At 40.3% G+C, this 22155-nt stretch overlaps 1 protein-coding gene across 1 annotated transcript in view; it reads left to right on the forward strand.

Moving 5' to 3' along the window:
- Positions 1-22155, forward strand: part of KIRREL1 (kirre like nephrin family adhesion molecule 1) — a 77755-nt gene that overhangs the window by 39873 nt on the left and 15727 nt on the right. Inside the window, exons 2-3 of the mRNA XM_053475724.1 lie at positions 18718-18867; positions 21601-21750. Coding sequence (XP_053331699.1) covers positions 18718-18867; positions 21601-21750 — 300 coding nt within the window. The remainder of the gene's footprint in view (positions 1-18717; positions 18868-21600; positions 21751-22155) is intronic.

Genomic DNA, 22155 nt, shown 5'->3' on the forward strand with positions numbered 1-22155 from the left:
ATACTTAAAAAGACGCAGGGTGGTTTTAACCCTTCCAATCCTACGCTTAAAACCTAGAGTCTGCCGGCAGATCAGATCCATTCAACCCATCTAGTCTGTAAAGGTCTCATCTTGGAGCCATTGGCCAGGATTAGCAGACTGGCACACCACTTATGATCCTTTTCCAGCCTTTGGGAAATGGCCCGAAGAGGGGCAATTTGTCTCGGGGGGGTGCTTGCTGCAGGGCTTTCTGCCCTGTTGCTGGGTATTTGTGTTACTGAGTGAGGAATTTAGAAGAGTGTGTTTCTATACACATTATCGGGGATTTTAGGGCTGTAGAACCCTGTGATACCCTCATACCCAGCAAACATTCTGAGCTCCTAGAAAAGGGGGCATCGGGGGAGGAAAAAAGGATAGAAAACCGGGACTGTCCAAACTAATCAGACACACATGGGATGTATTATTTTGCCAAGGGCCACTGGAATGGATTTACCGAGATCCCCAGTTTCCAACCATAATCCGATTTTACCACGCCCCCCCCCCCGGGTATATTCAGTGCCTCCTTTACGTCCGACTGTGCCGTACCTACCTAAAACTTCACTCATCACCTACACAAGCAAAAACTTAATATCCTCTGGACGACAAATCATCAGCATAACGGCGCGCACATTAACACACAAAGAAGCTTACGACACCAATTTCCCCCAATAAAAGCGAAACAGCTGGGAATTAATCTTACCCTGCCTTTTATTTGAATAAATCCAACTCTCGCATACCTTGGCCTTGCCAAGGAGAGAAATACGGCTCAGGGCTAATCCCTGCAGAGGAATATCTTCCATTTTCAGAAGGGTTTTTTATGCCTTTTCCTACAGCCTAAGTGCTTAAATCAGGATTAATCCTTTCTCGTTTCTCCCTCTGCACCCCTCCTTCATTCTTCTCGTACGGCATTTTTTTTTTTATTCTTCTTTAATTTTAAATGCCGCATAACCAGCTGGCTAGGGGGCAAATTATAAATTACCCCACCAGCCCTGGACATGGCGGGGTTTTATCCCTTATGTTCTCCTACTTGCCAGAGTAGGAATATATGCAGTAATACTCAAATCAAGCAGGGGAAGGCACATACCTCCCAAGTGTCCATGTCTATGAGGGATAGTCCCTGCTTAGCACCAAATTCCCATGTGCTGATAATGCACAGGGTACCAGCATTCCCCATTAGCTGATTGAATGGATTTGGCGTTACCTCCCAGTGCTCATTGGCTAAAGGCAAAGTGAAAAATAAGCAAGCCAGTTGTCCTAATGACATCACAAGGATGATTTGATGATATCATCAAACCACAGTTGGATCCTCCAGAGATTATTAATGCTCGGAGGCACTGCAGGTGATAAAACATGCCCACCATGATTGCACCCCACTCCGTTGAAAGCATACCCTACCTATTTTAATGTAAAGCCTTACATTACTTTTTAATGGCAAATGGGCAATAATGGGCAGGATATGATTGAAAAGTCTCTCTAAAATCTGTCCTCTAGGCTCATTCACCCATATGTAGAATCCAGTCCCAGTTGGAGGGGTATTCTGATTTTTTTTTTGCCCAGGAATATACATTTTTGCCCCGGAGACATCGTACACCCCTCTGCAGCAGAGTGCGGCCATGAATATAAAGAAAGACTCTGTCTGTGACTAAGTACCGGTTTCACAGACCCTTTCTTGATTTTCATCAACATATAGAGCAGGGTTTTGTAACAAGGTAATTGAAAAAGACACAGACACAATTCCCCGGTTGGGATGCAGATTGAGCGACGGGTGGAAAATGGTTGTAGTTTTACATCTGAGCACAACCGCTGGGGAGACGGTTACACGTAAAGCTATTTTCCAAATCGGCCCCGGCCGAGGCGGTTACAATTTGTTGTTACAGAATCACTCTAATCGTTTGTCAGAGAGGAATCTCGCCTCCGCTGCTCTCTGGTGCTATGGAGAGCCGGTCCCTTACTGCATTAGTCTAGGACATAATGAAATGGAAACAGAGTGTTCCGTGTTGTGACATTCCCACAAGGCGTCCTTCTAATGTCACACCGAGGGCTTTTCAGGTAAAACAAAAATAATATACTACTGTGTACGGCGGTATTAGAACACAATGGAATGCCGGTACAATATAATAAAATATAATATATTCAACATGGATGATGGAATCAACAGCTGTAACTTGGCGAGATATCTTGGTAGCTCAAGGCATTGGTATAAAGTTGGGTATACAGAGAACCACAATCTTTGGTCTCTTCTTAGATTCAGGAGCCATATGCATATCCCATACATTTTTAAATTCCTTCACTGTATTACCCTCTACCACTTCTGCTGGGAGGCTGTCTCAGCAGCACTTATGGTGAGTTCAGGGTAACGTTCATGAGGAACTACAAGGTTTAGGAGAATTCAGTAGGGCACCTCAACTGCTCAGACCTTCTATTAACAGGATGACCCTCCTGAATTTAATTTTCTACAGACAGCCGTAAATTTCAGCTGAATTCTGAAGGGTAGCCCAGTAGAGCTGGCCTTGAGTTCAATGTTATGTTTGTGGAGATGTTCAAGGTTCAATATAAAGTCTCAGTAGCTCAGGCCTCCTAAAGCTCAGTGTTAAGTGTATGGAGAACCTCAATGTTCACCTGGACAGGACCTCTTGTAGAGCACACAGATCGTCGATACACTTCCCTTTTTGTCCACTTTGTATCTGACCCACGAACAACCCCTACATTGTTAATTTTATTGCCAACATTCCATGGGGCAGCTAACATCCTCCCCGTTTTCTAAATTACTCCCTACTTGCTCGTGTAGTAAGCTTGTCCATACCAAGGCTTTTACAATTAATTTGCATTTAAAGCAACATATATATTGTCTGAATTACGACATGGTCTCATCGTTAGCTGGATCCCGAGAGGACCTGTCTCGTACACTGTTGCCTCCTATAATTCATCAAGGGAGCTTTATATGGTAATAAATAGCCAGTGATTGTTTCCTAATTATAGAAGACTGATAGTAGCTCTTCCCGGTGTCTTAACATCTCAGCGTTTTACCCAGGATTTGTACTTTATCTTCCGTTGTGTGGAGCTGCTGGATTGCAACCAATATTTAACGACTTCCTACGCTGGTCTACAGCACTTACAGGCTCTAAAAGTCTTTCCTTTCTATAAATTATTATTTATTGATTTATGGAGCTTTGTATCCCGCAGTGCTGTGCAAAATCTTCAAAGTTTGGTCCTTACTGGGATCTCCTGATAGCATCCAAGACAAAAATTGGTCCACACATGAAAATAAAATGTATTTTTACCCATTGTTGCCTAATGGTATTCATGTTTCTGATATAGTGCGTTGGCCCTAAAAATAAAAAATAGAAGTGAACCCATATCGTATGGGAATCAAATCATCTCATTGATTGACTCTTAAAATGAGTTGAGCACAACCAAGTTTTGACTATTCGAGTTGGTTGTTGTCTGTTTTTTTGAGTGTTTCACCATTTCTGTGTTAACTTCTCTTCTCTTGATGAATCAAATTGCTTTTCTTGAGTTTGAACACTTTTCCTTTAATTGCGTAGACCAACTCAAACTGAAACCCACCACAAGTTAGATATTTCCTTTAACTTAGTAGATCAACTCAACTGGAACTCACCACAAATTAGATCTCAAGTTGGCTTTGGAATGTGGTTGAATTGTTAGTGACGTTGACATTGGTGAGTAATTGGGTTGTCCATCAGAGCTCCTTCAAGTCTGTTGGCCTCAGCAACTAAACTTTACCAGACTTAGTTTAGTGGCCCATCCTTTGTGGTAGACCCAGACTAAAGGCAACGGGGATCCCAAATGCCACAAATCCAGTACTTATGGTCTTGAGTAATGGAAACATAGCCCATTCTGCTTTCGATTATTAGTTTGCTGTCTCCTTGAATTCCTGATTTTAACTAAGAGTAGTCCATTATCCCGCTCATCAAGAAATTATTTGCTATGAATGAAGAGCTGGATAATGTACCGGAGAAATTCAATCAGAATTTGTAGCAAATGATTACGTATTTTTACACTAATGGTTAATTGTACCTACACGTACGTTTCCTCTTAGTGGGGAGTCTGTGGAAGGCATGTGTTCACGTAGCTCCTGTTAACAGGTGTTGAATTAGGAGTGTTACAGCAGCTTGCAGAGGAAAGAGTAAAGGCCAGAGAGGGAGAGATAAATTAATCTTCCCACGCAAGCAGACTCCAGCAGAACGGCCAAGAAACCAGCTTCCCGGTTCCCCTGGCTTCATCTAGAAACACATGTTCCAGAGCACCATTCCATCAGGGGCAGGTACTGGTAAAGGGCGGTCTCACTTATAAGAAGAATTTGGAACACTGACTTTTTAATGGAATCTCACGTCGATATGTTTTGAATAAGATGCAAGCAGGATTTTGTGCATTATGAATCCCATGTTTGGTCCCTCTTTGGCCGCAATGTCTGGTAGAACTGGTCAATGTCCATTGAGATTATTGGGGTGTTCTGTGTTTTTTTTTATTGGGGGGGCTTAGGATGGCGGAAACTACCCTGGGCTTAAGAAAAAAGGCTCACACGGGTTTATATACTATTAAATATTGTATGTTTACGACTGGATTCACTACTGGAACCCATCTACAGTCAAAATAAAAATGGGTTTGTGCATTGAAATAGGGTTAAAGTGGGTGTACAATCCTACTTAGATGCATTTACATTTGGCCTTTGTGCTATAGGTTGTGTGATGTCATTAACATGTCATACGCTCAGGCTTAACCAATGAACTGCTTGAGTCCCTTTGAATAAAAAGATAGTTACTTCAACAAGCCTTTCAATTTGTAAGTCAAACCATCCCCTATGGACACTTGTTCTTGACATTGAATATAGGTCCATGCTGTGAGCCCGTAACATGCGGAGAAGATGAAAGTCTCGTTTTGTCATCCGCAGACTATGGCAGGAACTAGCGTCTAATCATAGCCTGTGTGTTCAGAATGACCTTGTCAGAGATCATAAGACGCCATTCAATTTCTTTTCTGTTGTTGTCCTCGCTTTGACGGAGAAAATACCTATTTGATGTGTCATTTAAACTCTTCAAACAACGCTTTGGGACTAAAACATGGTCTGTTTCAAACTGAAGTAAGTGGGGAGTTACCGGCTGGTGACAGGAGGCTGGAATGTTAGCCGTTAGAAGGATTCCGTTGTGGAATTTTATAGAATACATTTTATTCTGTAGTCATACAAACATTTTTTGTATTTATCTTAGGATGACCTGGCTGTCTTTATATTATATGTTTTGCATAGTGTGGGGTCCTTCTCCATTAACTCAGCATTTGTAAGTTCCAAACGGTCTAGGTGACATTAGTCCAGAAGGCTACCTCTAGGATGTCCTCCATATGGGTTATATCTGAACACTTCATACCTTTTTTGGTTCCAGATCGCCCATGGGTGGTGTCTGGACCCATGAAACGTCAGATTAGGAAGAAGGTCCTAAGTATGTTATAGGAAGCTGTACTTCAATGTCTTACGGGAACATACAAGGTCCTTCTGCACTAATTACTCTTCATTCTAGTAGGACATTTTCTCAGAAATTACATTTGTATTATACTTGGTTTGCCAGTTGTCCTAACATTCTAACTTTATTCTTTACACATCCTCCGGTTCCAGAAACCCGGGCATTCATTACTGGCGGTGTGTGCAGCCTACAGCATGGGATCCAAAGGGTTAGCGGTAGTGGGCAAAAGCAGAAACCGAATACTTCTTCCTTAGAACATGACTAAAGTAACCTTGTCTGACTTGCTCTCGTTATAATAAATGTGCTCTCTGATGCCTGAGAAAGATTAAAAAAGGCACATTCTCTGGTGTAATTGGGACAACTTTACACCAGCCCAGCAGCGTATTTTAGTTAGGACGAAATGTCAGGTTCCGCACACTGTTTCTAACACAAGTTATGTGCTGCCTTTCCTGGCTAGCTGGATGTTATTATAATTGCGTTATTTTTTTTTTTTTTTGTATAGCATTGGTCTTCTGATGAAAAAAATAATTTCCTTTTGCTTAACCCCTTCTCTTGGTCAGCCAACGCGTTTTGCACTGCCTGGGGATTTAAAAAAAATCTAGACCGTAATAAGGTCATTTTTTTTGGTTCACATTACAGGGTCACTTCCAACGCTCATGCAATGTGTTAAGATTTATAGTTGTGTTACTCATAGTGCCATGTGGCGTTGGTGCTTCCATAGAAAACTATTTTATGCGAAATTAGATATTTTTAGCGTATATTCACATACGTTTGTGAGAATGTACAATCCAGTAGGTTACAAAATATTTTTGAGGGAAAACAAGGGTTTTTGAGATCATTTTTTTTAAATGATATTTCTTTGGATTTTAGCTATTTTCGAGTGTTTTCTAGAATTAGTTTCTTGAAATACACAAGGTTAAGAGGAGGATCTCAAAAAAGCATAAATACCTGGAATCCCTAACCCATCAATGAGTGTGAGCTACCTGTTTTGAGTTTTGTCTGGATCTATGGTTGGAGATGCTATGATGCCAAAAAAAGTACTTTCTGGAAGACCTGCAGATGCTGGACCATTTACCAATCTCTTCTGAGCAGCAGAGGCTTAGTTATGTTGTGGGAGATTAACATGTCGAGCCGAGTGTCCTCTTGGTACCATGCCGGGATGTGACATCAGATGCTGGTGGTCCACCTTAAGAAGACATGCATGGGCCATCAAGACACAAGCCGCCATGGTATAAATGATCTAGTTACGTGGAGGATCTGTAATCTCCCAAGAGGCCCTTTGAGCAACGGTGGACCTTGGAGCCCAATCATCCAAAAATGGCACTGGGGCTTCTGCTAAGGTCCGTTGCCCTGGGACAAATTAGCTTTGTGAACCTATGTAATGTAGGCTGTAAATAGCTGCTTTAACCAAAGAATCCAATTGCAAATTACATTGCGTAGGACCGCATTAAAAATATTACTGTAGGATATTTTTTTACACATCCCTTGTTATAGAGCCCTCGGTGTGCTTTACGCTGTTTGGCGTGGGATATATTTTGGTTTTTCTTATTCATATTCCTCTTTAATGAGCAACAGACAAAAGATGATCTTCATAATGTTCTCATCTTTACAACAACAACAAAAAAAAAAGGATGTAGCAAATTCAGCCTAAAATATTTTTCTTCTTCCCGTTTTCTGCTTGGCAAAGCCTTCCAGTTGACGTAAATCCAAGTTAACGATCTGTTTGGAAGGGGGACAAGACTTGATTAACAGTCTTGATGCAGCTTGCAGTAAATGGTATAGAGAAAACTGTTAGCGGCGGTTGATTTACAAAACACCGCATAGAAAGTCTAGCTAAATAAACACTGATTTTTCCCAAGAAAAAAGCGGGAGCGGGGGAAAAAAATGGACGCGACATTCTGCGTTCCTTAATAACTATACTATAGCAAAGGTATTCAAAATCTGGACTACAAGGCCTATTATTCTCCGATTAGGCCTGATATACCAGCTTTTTCCAAATATATGAGAGGTTGGGGTACTGTATGCTTGGACGTCAAAGTTAAAGGTTGAAGGCGATGTACTCGTCGGAGACCTTGACATCGATAACCTTCGGTGGTGACCATACCAGGCCAAGTGTTTAAAGACACTCTCAGTCTTGCAAAAAAAAAAAAATTTGATACGTTTCCATGTTTTCCAAGATTCCAAAGAACATTTTTAGGAGACACATACACATTTTATCTTCTGCCAAACAGTAATTCTAGGTTTCAACTATTACCATCAAAGACGCTCAATCCTTATACTGCAACAATCTTTATCCCCCCCCCCCCGAATAAATAAAAATTACTTCTTTTTTTTTTCTTTTTCTGGTGTCTTTATAAAAAATAATGGATGTCCTCAAACAAAAAAAAAAACCTTTAATTTTTAAGGAGAAAAATAGAAGGACTAGGGGAAAAAAAAATATAGCACAGAGAGATTTAGTTCCATCTGAAAGCTGTCGGCACGAATAAAAGGCTTTTCTTTGAACCTTGAATTTAATAGCGAGAGGAGAGAGAGCAATTGGAAAGTGGGGCCCTAGGGTTTAATCAGACCTTCATTTGATAAATACAGAGAGACAGGGCCTACACTGTGTGAGTGTTGATGCCTTTCCTTTATTTTCTCTGTTTCTGTGGCTATCCCTCTGGCTTCTTAAGCCTCTTACTCTCCGTGTTCACATGCTATTTAATACCTCATCCTCTCGTACCTGCATTATCTTTTTTTTTCATGAACGGGTTTGTTGACTTTTTTGGCAGATTCCCTATTTTTGCAGTTTTTCCACGGTTCATAACTCCAAAGGTATTAAGGGTTGACCTGGCCATAGCGCAAACCCAGTTTGATGCATTCCCCCCAAAACAAATTCTCTCAAGGGATTGTCAAAGAACAACATGAATCAAATTAAGAGGGCACTTAACTGGTCCGTCCTGAACATGGGCTCTTTCGAGACTAGATAAGTAGAAACACCACCAGCAACTTTGGTCTGGTCGCTATTTCCCCCCAAATATCAATTTCCCAATTTTATGCCCAATATAATCCCCCTCATAATCACTTGTGAAACTTGGAATTCCGTCCTTTTATAAATATTGACCGAGGAAGAACTCCGAGGTCACTTAATAGTCATTATAAATAAAATTGTTGCAGACCTCTGACAGCTTCAACTAAAATTTCTACAGAGCGTTTCCATGCGATTTAGAAAACAAAGAAATGATTATTTTATAAGGTAGGAAGCGGTGATATTTTATGTATTAAGAACATACTTGTTTTTTTTAAAGCACCTAAACACCTTTTATTGTCCTTTTTAAGCCCATTTTATAACGCAAAAGTACGGGCTTGGAAACTCCAATTCAGTGGTGACTTGGAGTACGACAACGCATTAAATATCTATCGGACGCTATCCAAAGGGGTGTCTGGAACTCACCGTTGATGCGTCTTCGTAAATACCTCTGAACCAAAATGCATTCGAAAATATAAATCACAAATCTAATTAAAAGGCTTTTGCGGATACACACATTACCCAAAGAAAACAGAAAAGGTCAGTAGACGTGATTTGATTGCATTTTGGTTCTCAAATTGATTTTGCAGTGTTTAAGATATAAGATGAGATTTATCAAGCCAGCACACTCTTGAGAAATAGCTGGGGATGGAGATAAAGGTCAATGTGTTTGAGGTTTCAAATGAAGAAGCTTGTTTGCTGCTACCTCTGGGGCTTGGAGAAGGTCCCTGTGCCCGTTTTGGGGAATCCGTGCAATATCATTGGTCAATAATTTGTTTTTTTTGTGCACCAATATAGCTAATAATAACTGCCCATGGTTTAACCTTCAGGTGGGTGGACTCTTATCCAAATCATACGTTTCTCCAGCTTGTTGCTACTTTCCTACTTTTAAGAATTCCAACATCAAGAACAAGGTCTTAGTGAACATTGTAAGGTCCAACAATGAGAAAAACATTAATATAAAACAGACAATTATAGGTGGGCGCAAGGAAAGGCTTAGCATGATACCAACGAGAGTCAACCAGATTTTTAAAGCCAAATTCTGGGCGTTTTTAATGCCGTTATGTTACATATTTACCAAAATTCTGTTCTGGGCCATCCCAGATATGTCATAACTTTATGACCTGATTATAACTTTGTTATGACCTGATTAAAATATTTAATCTATTTTCTAAAAATCAATATTGATTAAGGGTTCTACTATATAAAATACATTGTACTTTGTAGTTTCTATTCTATAATTTTATAAAATACTTTTTTTTTATTTTTTATACTGATTTTGACTGTGGTTGATATACAGTATTTTATGACCTTTAAGGCAAAAGTCCAGCTTTTTTTGTGAAATATAGATGATATTGAGGCTTAATACCATTTCAGGCAAAGTTTTGGGGCTTGCTTTCTGCCAAGAAGGACATCGGGTCACCCTACTCTTGGAATCTCAAAGAAAAATGGCTATTCTATCTTATAGGGTATAGGTCTACATGGTTTGAGGGTCCAAAAATCTCCTCAAGCACCTTGCTGGTTCTGTTTTTTTTTCTGCCTCAATGTAAACTGCTTTGAGCATCTTTAATACACCTTGGATTTGTCAGCTCAACCTCATTTAGACCTTTAAGACTCTAAATAATTCAGTCTCTATGGAGATAGTGAAGTTGGTACACAGAATCCCTCTTAAGGCTAAAAACTCTCGGGTAGGATCCAGTCGGTCTTAGCATAACGTTCAAAGATGCATTAACAAAGAAATACTTTTAATGTGTTTTGCCATGGAAAAAAAAAAACAACAGGAATTATATAAATAGAAGATTTTAGTCACTCGTAAAGAAAATATTCTGGGATCGTGAGCCGGGCTTGACAGACATCATGGAGCTTGTAGCTTTTGATCATGCGTTTTGCCGAGTGACCGTGCTCCCCCAGTTTAACTGGAAAAATGCAAATTACGCCAATTTAATTTGTTTTCCTTCAGTGGAAAACCCAGGCTGTAATATTCTTAGCAGGATAATGAATTCGCAATAGCCAACAGTTATTATTAATGGCCTGTCAGCAGGAAGCGTCGGAGGTGACTTCCATCAAAATAGAACATTTAATGGTGGATAAGACAATTGGTCCTGTGGTCCTTCCCGATCATCTACCCGGGGTAAAACTCCAGAGCCTGTACGGTGCTGGCCCATTTTTAATGGTTTTAGAGCCAAAAGGGTTAGAAGAATATTTAATTGTGAAGTAGATATTCATTATATGTACATCCATGAATGTAAAGTGGATGCAAGCCCAAAAGGTGACATTATCAGGTAAGAACTTTGATTATTCTTGTTCATCGTTCCCAACAGGAAAGATTTTGGAGGAGCAGTCCTGACGTCATAGCTGATGGTTGTCCTGACCAAATGTGCCAGCCATAGGGTTTTTAGACAATTTGCCTATAGGGCTGCTTCTGCCCACCATTGTCTCCAAATAATGTTGATAACCAAGTAGGCCAATGTTTTGTACGGTGCCAGGGAGTTATGTTGGCACAGTATGATGTCACAAACCTTGTACGTAGCCAGGCTGTGACATCATACACAGTTGGGTGTCCTGGCAAAGATTTCCTTTGCTGGAAATCTATCAAGTTTTTTGAAACCATTGTCTCTTGTATCCTAAAAATGATAAACAAGAAAGAATGAACAGCAGTGCTTAGGAAGCTTGTTGTGTTTTGTGAAAAGGAAAAAAAATCACAAAATATTTTTCACCCAAATCTACTAGTTTAAGTCCTGTTCCTGCACAACTTGGCAAAACAAACTCATTGCTCTTAATTTGGCCAGGGGATGGCTTACGTCGTGACACGGTCGGCTGCCTCACGTCTGACTGCTGGCGGGGCTGCAGGCGTCAGAGGGTATTAGGTGGGCCACGTAGGTATAATACCAGCCGAAAGACCCTTCCTCGCAAGAAGCCCAGACTGTGAAATGATCATTACAGAGAGGGTTAAATGGTAAATGAAACGGGGCTTAATTGTTAGCCCCGATTCCAGGCCTGTCTGAGAGGGGCAAAAGCCGTTTCAGTCTAAATATCTTGCCAGTTTTTTTGGCGGGGGATTTTAAGCCTTTGGAGAAATTGCGAGTCTTATTTTTTAAGCCTCCAGATGCAGTGAAAAGACAGCTCTTAGCAGATAAAGCCAGTGGATTTTATTAAATAAGGAGGGGAGGGGTGTTTGTCCATCCTGTAGATCTCTCTGTCTCTCTCGTCTCTCTCGTCTCTCTCATTTTTTTAGCAACATTTTGTCTGTCAGAGGCAGTCTCCTGTTCCCCTTGCCGGTCTCTTCCCCCAAGGTGTCTCATTGTCTGACAGAGGCTGTCTTTCCTAAATCTTCTCTATTAATGTCTACATTTTAAAGGATTCTGTCTCTCTGTATGTATGCCTCTCCAATCTTCCTCCAATGTCTCACTGTATGCTCTCTCTGCCTGTCTCTTTTCAGTATCTACTAGTCTGTCTCTTGGTCCCCGTTCACCCTGTCTGTCTCTTTTCTCTCCTGTGTGTCTGGCAAGTCTGTCTTCCTCTCTCTTTCTTCCTCTCCCTCCTCTCTAACCACCTCGCTCTGTAAATGTAATTACACTGGGGTTTATCGGTTAATCTCTCTATCATGTCACCTGCATGTTTTAATTAGGAGGATCTCTGGACATATTTGCCGTAATCTTTTCATAGCCTTATATTTAGAAATTAAATATCTTCTCGTTCCTTCAAATACTTCCACAGATTAAATTTTCCTCCTCTTCCCCAGCATCGTCTGGGTTTTAGGAGTCTGTGTTCTCCCGCGCGCATCTTGGGAGTACGATTTCTGTTGTCTTGTTAACCAAGATAAAATCTAGTCGGTAGATTCAATAAACGGATTCTGAAGACCTCTAAATGATCTCTTCATTTAAAGTAATGCATAAATGGATCAGAATCGCCCTAATATACAGTCGGAAAAAGTCTGAGGTACGTTTTGGTAGAACCAATGCTCAAAGAATTGGGTGCGGAAACGCAGAAACTTTCAAAACCAATAAGGCAATATTCAGTTTTCTTGTGTGATTTTGGCTTTTTGATCCTTTTTTTCCAAAAGCTAGGCTTTCTCAAAGACTGAGATTTCCTTAAAATGAACCGATTCTCCTATTCTGAATATACAGAGGGGTTCCCAGGAGGCACATGTCCAGGGTGTCTTTATATACTTTGAAAAGAAGAAGGTCTTTGCTCTCCACCTCCCTTCAGCTTCCCTTTGAAGAGGGTGGAGGTCCTCTTGACTTCCAGACTTTTTCCTCGGATTATGTTCTACCACTGAATACGGTGCATCCGGTGTCTCCATACCTCGGCTATCGACTAGGACATGCCACAGTCTGCGGCAGAGACCCCTAACTCATTGCAGGGAGGTCTTTGACTCTCCCAACCCAATGACTTCTCAGACGCCCTAGAATGTCCACTCTGTCCACCTCTGATGTGACGCATAGTGGCACCCACTTTAATTTGCAATTGCCTAAGTCATCTACTGTGTGTGATGGGGTCAGTTCTATATAGAACCATTCCTATCTGTCCACAAGGCTCCGACGCGTTCATCCAAAAGTCTAATGGTGTTTGACCCAAATATTTAGGCATAAAAAGCCTAATTGTCCTCATTTTGCTTTCATAAATTTGAGGTTGGAAGAACATTAATACTAATTAATGAATTGTTAAGAGGATCTTTGTTAGAGGATGCAATCTCTGAATTTAAGTAGAAAAAATCTGAAACAAGTGAATATTTTTTCTCCTGGACCATTTAAAATGTTAAGAATTCTGAAAAAAAAAGCATTATAATGTATCCATGTTTATAAAGCACACCAAAGAGCCAAAGGTTTTATGTGTTTACCAAGAATATCCGTTGGGTTTCTATGGCGATTTCTCCTTTTTAGAACGTTCTCCGAGAATTTATTTAAAGACAAATATAATTCCTTTGTGTTCCATTGACCAGAATGTCTATCATTTCTAGATTCTTAACAGCAAAGGAGTTAAGCCTTTTTTTATATAATCTGAATATGAAAATCAGTCCTTCCACTCATTCTTTTGTCATGTAGATGAGAGTACGGTGAGACTGTCATAACTTTCCCTTCATCCTCATCCCATCTCAAAGAGATCAAAGCGCTTGCAAAGTCTCAAAGATCGGAAGAATATTCAACCAGACACGACCTTTTCGTGTGATGATATTAAAGGCAGAAAAATGTGGTCAAACACTTAAAAATATAATGGCGCACATCTACTGAGTGTTAAGAACGTAGGGACGGCTACTTAAGGCATCATGGCAAGCGTGGAGATTCCTTTTGTGACTTTGAGTAAAGAATAAATGGAATGTAACAGAAAATCTTAATTCTAAGAGGAACTTTATTTCGATATACTGTGCGCGAGTTTCCCGTTGGACCTCTGAGTAAAAGCTCTGCAGAAGGTGAACAGAGGACCTATCAAAGTACGCAAAGGGCATCTGATTATATAGGGCATCTGATTCAATTTGGAACGTATATTCCAAAACAGGGTTTTTTGTTACGTTAATGTACCATTTAAGGTACTTTTTTTTTTTTTGAGGTGCACCAAGGAGATAATCCTGAAACAAAACCAAAGTTTTCACTTCAACGTGACTCCTTGGGACTCCTTGGGAAGCGAACAAGGAGGGCATGAATCCTTTCGACTATTGAAAGACACGGCTTAGAACACTTTATTAATCTGCGGCTGATATCCCAGGTGGCATTCCTTTCTTATTGTGCGCTCTTTCTGAACTGAGTAGCAAAAAAAAAAAAAAAAAAGAGCCGAGACAGCTTAAATAAGGACAAGGGAAAAGGGATGAAAAAGATATTCCCTCGATGACGTCTCAAAGAAGAGACAACGCGTGCAGTTTGCGGTGAGGGGAGTCAGATAGCATTAGGACTTTTTTTGGAAAACAAAAATGTGTGCTCGAGCTTAAAAGGCTAGCTTTGTGTTTGAAATCTAGAAAACTGTGACATTCCATAATGTTTTTAGGGAAAAACTTTTGGGTCGTAGCAAATCGGTTAGTCATATAACCTTGACTTTTCTCAATGTTAGTTTGGGTGTTGACGGCAACTAAAATTGGATGGATAAATAAAAGCTTTCCCTTCCTTAGCATTTTGTTTAGGAGAGAAGGTAAATTGGATCACCAATGGTCCATAATGCTTTTCCCCAGGCTTGCTTACCCCTTCCACTTGGTGAGTCTTCTTACCACTTCCGTGCTCCCACTGGTTAAAATGTAAATGCTCCAAAAACCCAAATTATTCAAAAACATCATCTAATTTTGAGGTTCCCAACCCAACTAAACCTCAACGATGGATGATCTTAGACAAGTCAGCATTTATGATGATATGGGCTTCTTCTTCTTAAGGTCTCTTTTTTATGGTCCTAAAATGAGTATATTTTGTAGAAGCTTCCATAGGAAGGTCCTATTTAGTTTAACATTGAATCTCCTACTGAAAACCAAAAGGGTGATTTCCATGAAATACTTGATTATTGCCCCTTAGACCCTGATGAAATCATCAAATTATATCCATAGTAGTACATTATAATTCCACCATGGTTCAACTCAAGTGACATCAAACATCAAAAGGTTGGCCAACTTTGGTCTTCTTTGTGTGCAGGTTGGTGGAGGATGTTCATCATACAATGTGTCCCTAATTCCGCAATTATAGACAGAAACAAATGTGAATTTCTATCTATAAATGATAGTTTCAAGAGCTTTTATTTAAAAATTACACAAACCTTGGTCGTCTTCCTGCTTGATACCAACGATGGAAGATATTACAAGCTACTTGTGTTCAAATGATTTTCTGAGCAGTCAATACATAGAAAAAAAAACCACTTTTACGCACTGTTCATTTTCAAATAAATTTCATGGGACTGCTGCTTTCAAGTAATTGCTCAGTGTTAATATTTGGCTAAATTAATTTTTTTCTTATTGACTCCTGGGAGAAAAAACGCGAAATAAAGGTTTGCGCACAGGATTGGATACAAAAAAACAAACAAACTAAAAAAAAAACCTGATTTTTTTTTAACAAAAAATTCTTCTAATGCAATTTTTTTTCCTGCTTCAAAAATCAATCTTTCTGTATAGCGCTGCAATCAAACCACGTTAGGTTATATATATTTAAAGTTTTGCACATACTGATGACTTGACGAGAGTATATTGCAAGACCTGTCTTAAAGGCTCAGAGAAGGAAATAATATATATTATTTATTATATATATTATAAATAATATATATTATTTATAATATATATATATATATATATATATATACGGTATATATTATTGTTAATATATTATTTTTTTTTTTTAATTAGTTTTTTTAATCTCTTTTGGCTATTGGATAGGACAATGTTGAAATTCTTTCCCTGCATTATCAAATACTATAAAAATATTTAACACGTCAATACTGTAAGTTGACAAAAATAGCAATATAGCAGATATACCTGTTGTTGTTATTATTATTATTATCATTATTGAATGGGGTGTCTCCCAGCAGTAAAAATAGCTATTTTTCATTATCAGGAAAACACTTTTTCAGCTTTTATTAATAATTGGTATCTTTTAAATGTGGATGTGCGACTCGCAGATAATGGTCTGATTCCTCACAGAAGTCAAAAGTTGGAATGTTATAAAATCAATAATCTCTCGGCTCCCAAAAAAGAGTAGATTAACTCCCGACTAATCATTTATTTAAATATTCCTGCCAAACAAACGTATCGCCAAGACTGAGGACTTAACTGGGTTACTCGGCACAGGAACTCTGCCAAAAGCTCCTATTCCCACTTCTTTTTTTATGATTTATGACAATTAATTGAATTGACAGGGATAGGTAGGGAGGCACTTAAAGTATGCTTTTAGTAAATTAAACTTTTCTAGAGATCTGCAGAAAAAAATATGTATTTTCTTAACCCTGTTCTATCAGCATCTGTGTGATCAGTCCTAAAGCTTTCCATATAGGAGGACTGGGGTAGAAGAGGGCTAGCCACACTCATTATTCTCAGTCAGACATTGTGCAATGTTTCTGGGTTTTTTTTATTATTTGGGCTTTTAGGGCTTTAGAACCCTGCGAAACCCTCACACCCAGCAAACGTTCTGAGCTCCTAGAAAAGAGGGGCATCAGGAATTTGGATCCCAAAGAGTGACTAGGCAAACTAAACAGGGACACTTGGTGGATATGTTTTAACCCTGGTGCTAGTGCTCTTCTGAGGCTTGTCGGCATTTGTAGAGGGATCCCATCTTCATTAAGAATGCACATTCTGCCTTTTTGAAGAGAATTTCCTTTGTTTTCCAATGGAACCCCCCAATTCTGTAAGTGACCTTCGGCGCCCCCCCTTCCGGTGCAGCGTACCGGCTTTTGCTGGGAAGAATCCTCAGGGAGGCCATAGCCGTACATTGTCTGATCAATACGCCGTTATCCCCCCAGGCTGTGCAGCGACAGAGCTGATTTTAACGTCGGGACGGAATCAAGCCATTGCTCTCTGAAAACATGACTGTTATTGATTGCCCTGGATGTTTCAGAGGAGAGGGGGCTGGGGAAACGGCTGCGTTTAGACCCACTGTTAACGCCAATTACTCCCCGTGGACTGCGTGTTGGTCGGGATATTGCACATTGTCTCAGGCTGTCTTCTTTGACTGGGGTCTAGGAAGTGAATCTGATGGATCGAAATCACCCACTCATGTTCTTTTTAATTTTATTTTTTTTCCACGTTCCTATCACTAGCAAGATGACGTAAACCAAACCCTAAGGTTTATCAAGCAGGACATAAGCCACCATGCTAGGTCCTCTTCACTAACACTTACCTCCCAAAAGCCTAATCTAACTAATAAAGTTGGCAACAAAAAAACTTAGAGGTGGCCGGGCTAAAATCGAACCAAACCCCATCTTGATCAAGGGTGTATAAGCCCACCAATGTTCCCAAGCACATGAAGGTCTTCACCTTCTACCACAAGACTATGTTGGTGACCATGCGCCCAAGTAGGAGGTGGTTCATGTAGTTGATACATATTTTCTCACGTTTACCGTCACTGATAAATGGGGAAAAAATTTTGGTGGGAATGTTTGTGGTGACAGTGATTTTAGTAAATAACTTTTTTTTGGAAAAAGATGGGGTCAGGGGACTTTTAGTCCTCAGGGCATCTGGTCAACCTTGACCTGGTCCACCTTAGCGCTGGGGGAAAAGAATTGATTGAGACGCAATATTAGAAAATAAAAAACATACTCTATACTCTAACAATCTTCTTTGAACCCATTTAGGAACTTAATGTTTAAGAAATAAACACACCTTAATTAGTGCATAATTAGGTGGGACTCATCAGGCCACGTTCCTTTGAATGATCTTTAAAAAAGTCCCCTTGAACATGCAGAGGACAATGTCTTCTAGTTCCCCCAGGGGAATTAATAGCACAGATGCCCCTTGAGGTTAGATTCTCTTGTTGATATACTGAGTGTAGTAGAAACGTGGCAGGGTAGGAGGAATCCGGCGTAAAACGGTGCCAGCCTGATGGAGATTCATTGTTTTATTACAAGAGAAGTTGAAATGTGTCTGGAGAGAGGGCAGAGAGGGCTATTAAAGTCCAAGCAGAATCATAAAGCCTTCTTCTCCCCGGAAGACAAGTCCAGAATTAAACATTTTAGTGCCGGCTGGGCTTCCAGCTCGCTATATCTCATGTGGCAAAACCCTTTTAAAAGGAAATCAGCATCTCAGAATGACAAAAAAAAAACACATTTTATATATGCATTAACATTTCCAGGAATAACAGTTTTTTTTTTTTATTCGAAATTTAGAAGGGTTTGCGCTTTAGGAAAATGTTGGCGTTTCTAAATAATTTCTTGTTTTCCAGAAATGAAAGGAAAGTGATTTGGTAAAAAATAAAGTTCTAGGTCGCCTCAGCCCGAGCTTAGTGCTCTGTGATTTTCCAGAGAATGCAGGTTATATTAAGTAGAAAGAGGTCACTTAGACATCATGTATGGTTTCTTCCTAATGGAACTAGTTTGGGTTCTATGTCCACATAACCACATAAATTATGTTAATTGTCGCCTATGTTCCATCCCTTTGTCCATATAAATATATGAAAAGGAGCCAGTGGCGGGGGTCCTCAAGAACAAACATCATTCAGGTCAGATATCTTATTCATGGGTTCCAAATGTTTCAATCCCCCAAATTACTTGCGATGACATGTTATCATATACACATTTCTCATTGTGTTATTGTCTTCTCTTCAGCCGTCCAGCCGCATTTCATCCAGGAACCGGTAGACCAGACGGTGGTGGCCAATCAGAAAGTGGTGCTGTCATGCGTCGTATCGAATTATACCGGCATCGTACAATGGACCAGAGATGGACTGGCCCTCGGCCTCGGAAAGACCACAAAAAGTAAGAACCATTAATTTATTTATTGGTTCCACCACTCATCCCGAAAAGCAATAAATCGTTGAGGTTCCAAGTGCCAGTAACTAATAAGTTAAATAAAAAATTATATATATGAAAATGAGAGAGATGGTGTTCCGTGTTGGATGTGACAGTGAGTGGTGTATTTAGGTTGGGAACTGGCCTAAGCCCGAACCAGGTAAGTGTCCCATGTGCCCCCCATGGTCTACCACCATGGCCGCAGTCCCCTCTGCTGCACACTGAAATATGATGTCATATCCCAACACTTTTTCTTAGAAGGTTAATGGCACATCATACTGTTTTCACAGACCTCCAAGGAGGGGAGCCCCAAATTTAACTCCGTGTACCAAATGGGACAAGCACCTAAAACTATTAATGTATATCTTTAAGTATTATTAATGTATGACTTTGCATAAGGGAATACAACGATTTTTTTTTTTGGTATGACATCACCATACGGTATCAACTTGTAAATAAACCACTATGACGCAGAACAATTAATTTGCATACAGTGCCATGTGTTAATGTCACGAAACATTTTTTTTTTCCTATCGCTGTACTGGCGTGGCATATCTAATTATATTAAATTATATATTTGGTCCCAAATGTGCCGGAACAATGGATGTAGTGTACCGTGCGGCTCTGTGCACCTGCTCATTTGCTACAAGTTATAGATCGGCTCGATATATACCCACCAGGCCAAGGCAAGTACCTAATATATCAGGACAGGTTCTATAAGTCATCGTCATCCATCAAGTTCTTCTCGTACACTCGCCCCCTGCTCATGCTACAGAATCCGCAGGCAACAATTTATTCCCCAGCCTTGCGCACGTCTCTGGATTCTGCTGACTAACCAGGATTGCTCCAAATGCTTCATTTTGTTGGCGTCCTGTCGACACGCGGTGATAGATGCCAAGGGGTTTGCAGCTTGCAGCATAGGAGGCAATGAGCAGGGAGATATGATAAAAGCTACAGGGACACACAAATCTGATCTATTATGGTGGTATTCTTACTGTGAAGGAAGGGATAGATTACCTTTTAGCGCTCCACCTGTCGAGGACTGCAACTCTCAATGCTAAGCCAGTCATCCTTGAGCAAATAAACCCCAAAAGTACAGATCTGGTGGCCGTTGAGCTATGTATTTTACCAGCCAATATTTGGGTGACATCAAGTATCGTTTGATTTTAAGTTGGATCCTCTTGGAGAACTGGAGCTAAATCCAAGAAGCCATTGAGGCAAAGTCTGAGGCTGATACATGAAGTAGAAACAAAACAGAGGATGTAGGTTCTAATTTGTACAAGGTAGTATGTAAGACGTAAGAACACATAAAACACGGCCATTCATTCAAGAGGCCAAACAACCCAGGGGATAGTCAAGTTTGATGGACATTTTTGGTCAGCAAACGTTGGAGTGTCCCCAACCATGATAGCGTCCTTCCAAACCCCATGATGTTCCACATAGGGGATCTCTTGCAAACACTGAGCATTGGAGTCATTTTATTACTAAGGAAGTCTTTTTTTATTTCTTGGGGTCCCATCGGCAGAAGCAGCCATCCAGATGCGGATGGAAAACTATCCCCCCCTGATTTGTTAGTCATAACACAAGTAAGGAAATATCCGATTGGACGCAGGTCTTAGCGCTTTAGCCTTGCTTCGATCTCGTATTGCTGTTAAAACAATAACATGTACATTCTTATTCATTGTAAGAGAATCCATGAACTTCTCAAATGGACAATTCTCACACCCTTCTTCACTTAGAAGTCCAGTTCAGGAAGGTTTCCCTAAACACCGGAGGGGTCTTCAGCTGTTCATTTGCTCTATCGTGGTGTCATTATATACCAAAACTCATACGTAAGCAAACCAACCCGTTCTTCCTGACTCAAGTGCACGTTCTGGTTTTATGCTCTACAATTCATTAATTGATCTTCTCTTGGAACATCTCCTCCGCGTGCCGATGTTTTGCACCCACCGATTGGCCGTTCCAAGCAATCAACTCAATGGGATCTCTTTTTTTGCGTACTGGGGATCTCTTTTGACCCCCTTGCGAAAACTTCCCAAGTGGGCTCTGGTGTAGACAGTGGGTATATCACATGGAAGGAGATCTCCAAGTAGCTGGAGGATGGGGAAAGGGGACAAATGCATGACGGAGGGATTTTGAAGAATCCCCCATGCATTTGTAATAGGGGCAAAAAGAGACTCCCCAGCTGCCGTATGTTAAAGTGTTTATGATGGCTGGAGAGTCCCTTTAATGAGACACATTATGGTTTTTGCTGAATTTTAAAAGAAAAACATGTTTGTAGTATTTTTAGAATGTATACATTTTGTATTCTTCTCTCCGTGTTCTCTGTTCGTTCCTAACCTGGATACATGTTTGCTATATCCCGGTGCATATGGCTTTAAAATTGGCTGTTTTTTGTGTCTGTCTTTAACTATCACTTTTCAGGCTTATTTCCTGTGATATTCTGGTCTGCAAAATTAATCATCCTTTTTGTTTGTGCATTTTGGGGGGCTATTTCAGGACAACAGCAACACCTATGGGCCGAGTGCTGCATTGCAAGCTACCAGCTGGTTTAAAGGGTTAACACTTTAAAAAGCCGGCGTTATTATTGGCTGGACATGCTGAGTAATTTGAGTAATATTAATAATAGCTGAATGATTTAAGTAGATACCTCACAAGGGGATGTAATCATTTATCTTTGCTTTTTTTTTCATCCCAAAGTTTGGCCCCGCTATCAGATCATCGGGAACTCAGACTCTGGACAGTACAACTTGGAAATAACCAACGCCACCATCGAGGACGATGCCGACTTTGACTGTCAGGCCACGGAAGCCGCCCTCCGCTCCAAGCGTGCCCACCTAACGGTGTTAAGTAAGCAGATACTTCAAATTATTATTTGATTCATATAGCGCCATCATATTCCGCAGCATTCTACTTTGGCGTAGAATCATAGACTAACGGGAGCCCATAAAACCCATGTGATGAAGCTTTTGGGGTTTTTTTTGGCCCCTAAGCTACAATGTTAGGGGTTAATTTCCAGCATCATCCATACATTTATTTATAGTTAGACTATGGAACACAATACGCAAGTGTTTGTTTAAAAAATACATCATTATGATAGAACCCTGGCAAACATCTATTCTTTCCACCTCTAGAAAGAGACCTTAACGAGCAAGTGATTACTCGAATACCTATTCAACCCAAGACAGGCTCAGGGCCATAGCTCTGTACGCCACAGCAGGGTTGTAAGGGTTAAAAATCTATAGCTCTTGGCCC

The sequence above is a fragment of the Spea bombifrons genome, chromosome 9 (assembly GCF_027358695.1).
Source record: "Spea bombifrons isolate aSpeBom1 chromosome 9, aSpeBom1.2.pri, whole genome shotgun sequence".
Taxonomy (NCBI): Eukaryota; Metazoa; Chordata; class Amphibia; order Anura; family Pelobatidae; genus Spea; species Spea bombifrons.